At 32.9% G+C, this 10,857-nt stretch overlaps 1 protein-coding gene across 1 annotated transcript; it reads right to left on the reverse strand.

Annotated features, from left to right (window-relative positions):
• LOC131620655 (transport inhibitor response 1-like protein) lies at positions 1–3,337 on the reverse strand. The gene is made up of 3 exons (XM_058891789.1): positions 2,493–3,337; positions 1,596–2,100; positions 1–1,488 (listed from the first exon to the last, which is right to left on the reverse strand). Exons 1-3 carry the CDS (start codon positions 3,089–3,091, stop codon positions 730–732), a joined length of 1,863 nt encoding a protein of 620 aa, XP_058747772.1. The 5' UTR covers positions 3,092–3,337; the 3' UTR covers positions 1–729.
• Positions 3,338–10,857: the final 7,520 nt, after the last annotated feature.

The raw sequence follows: 10,857 nt of genomic DNA on the forward strand, positions 1-10,857 counted from the left end.
TTCAGAAAACGAAGGACATAGACACCACATGGTCCATGCATATTCTAGCATTTATTAACCATCTCACAATTTGTTAACAACAACAATAAATTCTAAAATCAGATGATACAACAACACATCTGAAAAGGAAAACAAATAGAAACATTGAAATTAAGGAGACAGCTAAGTTTGTATCAGTCTGAGGATCGATTGGACTCTTTCCACCTACAGCTTATAAACTAACTATCATTTGAATCCAAATAAAGACTAATTGTTCATTACAAATTGAATAGATTTTGCTTCTCTACTATCATGGTATAGTGGAAAAGTTAGGGAACATCACCTCTTCATACATTCTGTTTTGTGATCCCTCTGAATCTTCTCCTCTCAATGTACCTCCTTTTTGAGACCATGGAAATGATATAACAATTACATACCAATCCTCATAGTAGCTTCGGCAATCTCCACTTCACCTTGACATCTTTCCCCTACGATAAATTGAATAGAAACGAAAAACAATAACTGTAGAACTCCATCTTCTGCATCATTCTCCCTCCTCTCCCTCACAGTATTTCTATTCCACCTCTTAACCCCGGGTCCTCTTAAAACGTAAAACAAAGAAATATGAAGAAATCGCGGCTTTCCATCAAAAGAACAACATCTTTGTGGCTTTCCATCACAACAGCCACGTGAAGAACAGTAGTTTATTAATAGTCCCCTCTTCACCGAAATCTTTTTGAATTGAAATATCTAGTGCAGAATTGTAACATTTTCTGGAGCATCATCTCGCGGCCCATCAAGAGACCGATACATGTACAGTATTCCAATATCCTCCTCAACTGCATCTTCGCCATTGTTGATAACTTCCAAAACCATTTGAGGTAGTGTTCGTGCAACTTCTTGGCAAGCTTGACGTGTCAATTTACAGGACGACATCCAAAGGAACCTCATGTTATAATAATGATGCAAACCGGATCGCAAAGCTCCGTCCCCAAATGGACTGTCCCTGATTTCAAGTTTCTGCAAATTAGGGCACCCTTCGAGTACATACTTAAGGCCAGTGTCAGTGTCTCCGGCAAAGGCAACTGATAGTGTCCTGACCAATTTCCCATACCTTCCGATGTATTCAAAAGCTCGATCAGTTAGCAAACCAGATACAGCGAGTCGGGTGAGCTTCTTGCAGTTCATAACGATAGCACCAAAACCCTCATCCATGGGTTCTTGTGTCACAGCATCGGGACGATACACCCCAATTATACAAAGACGAAACACCACAAGATTTGGACAGTTCCTCGACATTGCAATCACAGCTGCGTTCGTCATCGTCTGGCAGAAAAACAAAATTGATTCTAATTTTCTACAACCCTGCGAGATGGCTTCAAAACCAACCTGAGAAACAGGACCTACAGTTTCTTCCCTCGCATCCACAGGAAAAACACGAAGCTCGCGCAAGTCATTGCAAGTTGCAGCCACTGCCTGAAGGCCTTCGTCGCCTATTGAATCAAGGACCTGCACAACAAAAGCAACCGTAGTAGTAAGCTTCAAAATCTCTATGTTCTTTTCCTTCACATTGTAGTCAAATCGGCACATTAAAATGCAAAAACACAAACACCTACCCACAATATCTGCAGCTTATGACAATGGCATATAACAGACTTCAGCTGTTCCTCATTAACATCAGCATAACTAAAATTCAACGAAGTAAGGTTCGAGCAAACCGGATAAATAGCAGGAAGATAATCCGGCCAAATCTCCCTAAATCCAGACAAACAAACCAACGATCTGCAAGCTGCAAAAGCAGATGCATAATCAGGCTCTTGATCAACATTCTCATTAGCACTGAACGAACCCGTTCCAAGATGTGTGAGCTGCGGAGCACGAAGCATGAGCCGATGAAGCTGAACCATCGAAACAGATCTGTTCAATCTAAGCTTCTTCAAACCAGGCGATCTAGCCACCAGCCCTTCCAATGCCTCAAAATTCACCGGACACTCAACACAATCAAAAGCAAGAGACTCCAAATGAGTCTGTCCCTCACTCGGAAAACAAGATACCCAATCCACCTCAGCATCATCCTCAACCTCAATCACAGATTCCACCAGTTCCAGCACCCTCAGCAATCTGAACCAACAACAACAAAAAAACACATTCATTCAATCAATAAACACAACAAACTCTATAAATCAATCAAATCCCAAAAAGTCCTCATCAAACAAATCAAAAAAATATATAAACTTTTTCAATTATTATATCAAATCAACCAAAACTACCTTCAATTGAATAACAACAACATCAACAAGGATTCAGTATGAATTTATATTGACAGTCAACCCAAAGTAGTTGCAATTGAGACTACAATTGACTTAATTAAAACTACATTTGACTTGAATTCTCAACAGTAAAAAAATCTTTAAACCAAATATTATACTCATAAACTGTTTGAGAAAATGCCTCAACGAGTTTAATTTAATTCTTCGATTGAAAAAAAAAGACTTCTTTCTAATTCTGAATACCTGCACTTAGAAGCAATAACAGCAAGACCAGGGGTACCAAATCCTTCACAGCAAACTAGCAAAAGTTCACGAAAACCGGCGAACGAATCAGCGATGATACCGAGATCTTTATCGGTAACAGACATCCGTTTCAGGTGAAGCTTTTCAAGCCATGGATAAGCCTGAGCAAGCGAAGTAACCCAAGGAGTGAAGTGGGCCCCCCAATCAACCGGCATCAGATCGAAATCCGCGAACCTCGGCTTCCCCTTGACGGTAACCGACTTGATGCGGCTGAAGCGGGCGGTGGCGCGGCGGGGGGAGAGGGCGTAACAGTTTCCGATGAAGAGGTCGGATCGAGTGAGGGCTTCGGCGCGGTACCATGAACGGCAGACCAATGAGGCGGCGTTGCGGTCTTGGCGGGAGGAGAGGAAGTGGAGGACGTTTTCGAGGACGTTCTCGAGGACTTGGTCGGGGAAGGGGGATGGGTTTTCGGTGAGGGGTGAACCGGGGAATGGTTGGGATGAACCGGTTCGGTTTTTTGAGGTGGAGGATTCGGCGATCTCGCCTCTTGTTGGTAGATCTGGTGTTGTTGTTGGAGTTGGAGGATGGTTTTCTCTCATTTTTTTTGTTTTTCGATTTGGTTGAGGTTGGTGTTTTTTTGTTGTTGTTGATCTGGGAGAGTGTGGTTTTTTTGATGCAGAGAGATTAGATTGAATCTTTGATTTGTTTATGGGTTTATAGGGAAATGGGAGTGAGGGGGGAGAAGAGGGGGTGGAAATAGAAATGAGAGAGATAGATAGAGAGAGAAAGTGTGGAAGATGATATGAGATGGAAGAAGATGGAGTGAAGTGAGAGAGAGTATGTGTGAGTGTTAAGAAGAGTGTGATAAATGGAAATTTGACTGCTATTCAATGAGTAAAGTGTAAAATTCATTAATTATTGTTTCATAGTATTTTTTACTCAATAATTGTTTTTATATTGGATGAATGAAGTGCTTAAAAATAAAATTAAAAAAATGTGTTTGAAATTGCATCTTTAATATCTAATATCTAATATTTTTTTATTATTGTTTAATCTATTTTAATCTATTTTAATTATAAAAGCTAATGAACTAATAAATTTATTTAAACAATGTTAATTTTATATAATTATTTATATGATTAATAATAAAATAGAAAAAATTAAATAAATTTATATTTATCAATTGTGTATCTAATAAGAGTAATTTTACAAACAAATTATTAATATATATAAAGTTTGAATATTATTTGTATCAATAATTTTTAAAATATTATAAATATAAAAAAAATTTAATAGGAATACACCGACGGTGTAAAATAATTTTATACCGTCAGTAAATTATAACCGTCAGATTTATTTTAAATTATGTTTAACTTTTATTTTAATTATATAAAATAATAATTATAAGTGGTTGTGATAGGTTAATAGTAAAACTTTTTAGATTGACAATACATAACTATTATTCCTAAATATAAATATAGGAAGTGCATCTTCTAGATAGAGTTAGTATTCACTATTATAAACAAAATTTAAAAAGATAGTTAAGTGCCATTATATTTTAAAATAATTTCATGTAAACACAAGTTAAATTATAAAAGTAAAGTACTTTAATTACTATTTAATAAAAAAGCTCACTAACTATCCACATTAAATATGTTTGAGCTAAATGAATAATGTATTAGAAATATTAGCATAAAAAATAATTGATTTTTATTTATGATAGTGAGTAAGATATAATATTATTTTTTAAATTCTAATAGTAATAAAAAAGTATATAAAAAATGAATTTTAATAAATAAAAATATGTATTATTCAAATAAATATAGTCTTTTAATATTATATTACAAAATATACAAAACTTAAAAGAATTAAAGAAACATCTAAAATGAGATGGAGGATAAAACTCTTAAACTTTCACTTTTTTTAATTTTGTTCTAAAATATAAAAATTTGACATTATATTTATATAGTAAACTTAACTAATACAAGTAATCATACATAAACTAGAAACATTAAATTGATCTATTAAATGAATCACTTTGAAATGAATAATAATATAAAACAATAAATATTTTAAATATGATACTCCTTTTTTTTATAATATAAAAAAGCAAATAATTAATTTTACACTCTACTAAAATAAATTGTTCCTTTAAAGGAGTAAGGTCCAATAAATGAATTATTTAATTGGTCTCATAAGAGGGCCAGGGTATGACAACAGTAACCTCTGCTGTCTTTGTCTCTTAGCTTTAGCTTTGGGATTCTCTATGCTCTATCTCTTTCATTACAAAAAATATCCATATCACTCTTTCTCTTTCTCTCTTTTTTTCCCATTTTTCTCTTCATTATTTGAGAGAGATTTTTTCATTTCCCTTTACTACCCTTTTTGTACCTTTTTTACACTCTTTCATTTTCATTTTGTAATTTTTTAAATTGTTACCGTTTTCCTTTTTGCCCCTTCATTTTTAGTTATGGTTTAGTTTCCTTCAAAAGCCAATTTTTTGTAAAACTAAACTATCAATGTCAAGGTATATCTTTTAGATCTTAAGTCATTATTTCTTCTAATAATATCTTAAGGTTTTTCTTAATTGATGATCAATATGGATGGTATCATAATTCTCATCAAATATAATATTAAAATCATAATTGCATATGCTTAAAATGCTTTACACCAACTCATATTTTTTCATAAAGGCGAACTTGAAAACTTAAATTTAACTATTACTTTTTTTGACATATATAAAATTACTAAATTAGTGGTATTACTATATTGTAGACTATAAGGATTCACTTTAAGAATTGAATGGACCACCACTTCTAAAGTTTATTATCAACTAGGGTTGCGTTAGTCAAGTTTATGTAGTCAAGAAGTAGTTTATATATATATATATATATATATATATATATATATATATATATATATATATATATATATATGTGTGTGTGTGTGTGTGAAATAAAGAGTATGTTACTTGTTAGTATGTGTTAGGAATTTTAGAAAACTACGCCATGACGAGGCCAACAATTGTAGCTTCAAGAAAATAGTGATGGAATGGAGGTGTGCCATGGATTACCAAACAATGATTTAGCATAATGTTGCAAAGTGATTATGTTATTTTCATTATGTAGTAAAAACGAGAAAGTAAACAAGAAGATAAAGTTTTGATAAGTGAATTCAATTGATGGTAAAAAGATAAAGTTTGGATAGGTGTGATGGGAAGAAGATAAAGTTTTGATAAGTGAATTCAATTGATAGTAAAAAATATAAAGTTTGGATAGGTGTGATGGGAAATCAAGACAAAAACAACATAACAATACGCAACGGATATATAATTCTATATACTTGTCGAAAATTTGAGTATCAACAACAAATATAAGACGACAAGTTAAACAAATAAACGCACAAATGAACACCGATATTTTTAATATGGAAAACCCTTAATATGAGAGTAAAAATCACACGTTGTTCAGACTAAAGAAAAAGCTCCACTATAATCAATTGAAAATACAAGAGAGTTTTAAAGTGATTCACAAACAAGTGCTAACAACCGCAAATCACATTATTTAGATTTGGTTTTTTTCCAAAATCTGTTTGAAAAAGATAGTTGTTGTATTTGCATGTATGCTTTGAATTTTTGGTTGAACTTCATCTTTCACTGGAGATTAAAGTTTACTTTGAGACACACTGTGATACTATTTAAAAACTTTCCTTAAAATTTCTCTTTTGTGATTTTTTCAGAAAAGGAAGAAAATCTTTAGATTCAAAGAGATTTTAACCCAAAAAATAAAGATTTTAACTGAAGATAGAAAATCTTCAGATATAGAATAGATTTTAACCAAAAATATAAAAGATTAGATATGAAAATAGATTTTTTTTAGATTTGAGTTAATTTTATTTTTATATTTGTTTAACCTATAAATAAGGTTATTAATCTTCCTTAATTTTTTTTCAAACACGTTAATCTATGTTAAAGCAAGAGTTTCACTTTTTTCCAAGAGATTTGACTGCTCAGTTGTCATGGTCAACAGGTGTCCATTCAAATGAATAGACTTTCAAATATCTGTGTAAGTGCAGTAGGAAATCAGAAAACTACTCTTATTCAAAGGTCGTCAAAATTTTGCTTAATGATAAAATCATACTAATTCAACTTGATCAAAAAGGTGAAAATTGTGCCTTTAATGGCTATCCAGAAAGGTGGGAAGGTTTATGAGCTATGGGAAGTGGAATTCGAAGGATCAAAGTTCATCATTCACTATTATGCTACTTTTATAGAGTCTTGTCCGGGAAGGAAGAGTAAAGACTTGGAGATGGAGTTTTTAAAAGCTAATGTGGAGAAGCCTTGGTTTGTTGTACACGTTCCCGTTATGGATAAAATTAGTAGTGAGGGAACAATTATATAGGCTTCTTATTATCATTTGACTCGTGATGAGATAAGGAGCGAGATTATACCATCTCAAAGGTATAATTATGTTGGTCTTGGGTGTTATGCTTTGAATGTGGATAGAGGTTACAAACTAAAAAAATACTTTTAGGAAGGCATTGGAAAGCAGGTATAGTCAAATATGATTGAAGAAACATGCTTGTGGACTTATTAGATTACCTAAGTAACAAAAGGTGGTTGGAAACAAGTAGATGTAAGTGGCAAGATCAAAGTTTAAGCGTGACTTGAACTTAATTAAGGTTGTTAAATAGTGAATTCAACATGGTAAAGAGAAACAAGGTGGTTGATGGATAAATTGTCATCACCACGGGTTAAAGTCAAGGTGGAGAATTATAAATGTATGGATTAAAACCTTGAGTGGTGAACAGAAAGAAAACATGTTTTGAAATTGTTAGAAATCATAATACTAGAAAGCAGTTGAAAATATCAGGGCCACAATGGCAGTTCGGTGGGTGGAAGCCATCGGCGGCGCCATGAGTGGCGGTATGGAAGCCAATGGTGTTATGGGAGTCTAGCGGGTGGAGGGTCTGGTCCGAGAAATTCCCTGTTACCAGACTTGGTCGTTTCGGTTCATAGATCCATTCGTTAATGTTAATAATATCATAAACATCTTTTATATTAACTTTGAAATACTCTAAGATGTTAAGAGATACTCTAAGATACTCTAAATTAATATAAAGGATATTGTAAAATATTTATAATATTTTGTATTCTAACAATTAATGGATTGTGTTTTAAGCTCTTTAAAGACCGGTTGGGTATCAATAGCTAAAAATATGGATCTTTATCATTTTTGTCTTCACGATCTTCTTAATCTAATAATAAAGTCAAAGGGAAATGGTGGCAATCCTAGAGAAATTTAGATATGCATGGGTAGAAATTCCTATGATTGTGTACTTAGAATTTATGAAACTATTAGAGGTATCTAAGAGGATTGGGAAAAACTTATAAATACTTTAGGCTTCTGTGATTCATATATAAAGAGTTGAAAAGATTGGGAAATACTTGGATAGAAAATATGGTTTGTTCTTAGAAACTTGAGTGGCTATTTTATCGTAAATCTTTTGTAATCTCTTGTAATAATTATTGGAAATATAGTGAATTGGAGTGTTGTTCTCTCCCTTTAGTATATTAGTTTTATCTAAGTGGATAAATAAGTTTCTTTGTGATATTCTCTTTTAGCTTCATTTTGCTTGTTGTGGATTTGCTATATTGTAGGTTATTTTGGTTTCTTGAGGCCATTTATTTTGGTTGTCATTGTTCTTTTCCACAAACATAAAATTTCTTTGTGTGCTTGAACTCTTAATAATTATGTTAAGTGTTGGGAAATATTCTATCAATTTTCACAATAATTATAATTGACAAATCTTGTGTTAATGAGGCCCCGATTTTATTTTAATTAATTCTCGTAATTTAATTATGTGATTATTGATAATTGTATGGTGTTTTGGTGTAATTGAGCTACTTTTGTGTGGGGTAGCGGCCTTAAGAGTAGAACTAAGGTAGTGGGGTGTGTGGGCAAAAGTGTAGAAATTGGCGGTGTAGGGAGTATGACTAATTGAATTATATTAGTTGATAATTATTTAATTATTTAATATTATGTGAATATTAATTTAAGTAAATAATTGGTGGAAATTTTTATTATTATTTTAATTAGTTGGAATTAGTAGTAATAATAATAATCTAATAAAGTAATAGAAAAAGGGAGAAGTGGAGGAGAGAAGTTGTCAATACATGAAAAGAGAAAGAATATAAAAAGTGAGAACAAAAGCTAGGGCTCAAGGGAAGGAGACAACCACCATTGTTGAAAGGTAGAAGAATTGCAAGAACTCTAAGAAAAGGGTGGGATTTTGATTACTAATGGGTTGTATAATGATTTGTGGGTAGGGGTAGTTACTTGTTAGAACTTAATTTTACCACATGTGATAATCCTTCAATGGTGAAATTCTATTTTGTTGATAATAATGGGTACAATTGATAATGAGAAATTGTATGTTTGTGTTAATGTAAATTGATATGATTTTACGTGTTTTTATGTGTTTTGGTAAATTATATTGTTGCTAATGAGACATATGAATAAGAGTTGAAACTTGGAATCTGAATTGTGCATTGTGTGAGAGTTGAGGGTGTTTGAATGTGGAGGAAAATTGATATTTGTACTCTAAAACAGCAGAAAACAGCTTCTGTCGTAGTGGAAATCGATTTCCACAAATGAGGAAATCAATTTCCCAGAGCAATTTTTTGGAAAATTGGATTTTGGGTAGTGGACATCAATTTCCACCTTTTGAGAAATCAATTTCCAGTTCGAAAATTGGGAAAAATGGCTTCTGAAGCGAAAGAAATCGATTTCCTAAAAGGGGAAAATCGATTTCCATCAGTTTTGGCAACATTTTTGTAAAACTTCAAAAATTTATAACTTGAGCTTTGGTTGTCTGTTTGACGCACCGTTTAAACCTGTGGAAAGCTAATACAGTGTAATTTTTTGTAAAAATGGTTTCAAGTTTCTGGAATTAAAATTAATTGGTGTATAATGAGGTTTTGTGGTGTTAGTGTATGATGTGGTATGATGTCATGTTTGTTGAAAAAATTTAAAAATTCATAACTTGAGTTCTAGGTGTCAGTTTGACGTGCTGTTTGAAGTGTTGGAAAGCTAACGCAGTTTACTTTGCTATAAAAATATCTTTGGATGCAGAAAATGAATATTTTTTCACGTGATGGTACTGTTTTGTTTGTAGTTGTGTGTTGTAATGTGATAACTATGTATAACTTGCTTGTGATGCATAGTGTGTTATGTTACGTTGTAGGATCGATGTATGCAAATGTATTGTTATTGTTTGCTACATCATCTTGGTGCTGTTGCAGCCTGTTTTGGCAGGTGTTAATACATAGTGGCCAGTGGTGGCGAAATGCACTGACTATGGTGAAGGTCAATGTGCATATTGTTGTTGCTTGCTATATCATTATATTGTTGTTGCTTGCTATATCAGTATATTGTTGTTGCTTGCTATATCAGTATATTGTTGTTGCTTGCTATATTATTATATTATTTTTGCTTACTGTTTATAGCATGTGTTTGTTACATGGTGGCCAGTATTGGTGAAGTGCATTGACTATGGTGAAGGTCAGTGTGCATATTATTGTTGTTACATGTATTATGTTGCATGTACTATGTTGCATGCATTCATGGTGTTTGGCAGAGGCCGTATCTGGTGAGCCTCAATCCCATTGTGTGGATTGGGTGTGAGCAACTAATTCCTATGGTGATGGATTAATGAAGCGTTATTATTTAACGATTTTGGATGGAGGTCCATTTGGAGAGCCTTGATCCTAAGTGGGGATCAGGCGGTGAACCTTAGAATTATTAATATTATTAATGAATTTGACATTATTTAAAAGTGTGTAATATAAATAGTAGTTTAAAATTCAGGTAGCGAGTACCCGACTGCAAATTTGCATCTGGCTGAAGTTTGGAGGGTGAAACAAATAATTGACAATGCAATTGAAGACGAAGATCTCTTCACGAGAGAAATGGCAAGTCCAATGAAATTAAAGTTTGACAAATATTGGGGGGAGTGTAATATGTTAATGACTATTGCTAGTGTTTTGGATCCTAGGTGCAAATTTCATATGGTGAATATATGTCTTCCTAAAATATATACATCTAAAGAAGTTGCTGATGAGAATATTAAAAATGTTAAGACTTCATTGGAAGAAATATTTGGTGAGTATGTATCTCTAAATTTGGAAGAGTCTTCATTTGTTCTTAACTCTAGAGCAATAATTCATCATCTTCCCAAGAGAATAAAAAAATTGTCACTGGATTTGACCAAATCACGAGCAATCTCTGTGAAAAAGAAGTTGTTCCACCAATACAGTCAGAATTGCAATCTTATCTTGGTGAAGGTATTTACATTCCTAATGATA

This window comes from Vicia villosa, linkage group LG7, assembly GCF_029867415.1.
Source record: "Vicia villosa cultivar HV-30 ecotype Madison, WI linkage group LG7, Vvil1.0, whole genome shotgun sequence".
Taxonomy (NCBI): domain Eukaryota; kingdom Viridiplantae; phylum Streptophyta; class Magnoliopsida; order Fabales; family Fabaceae; genus Vicia; species Vicia villosa.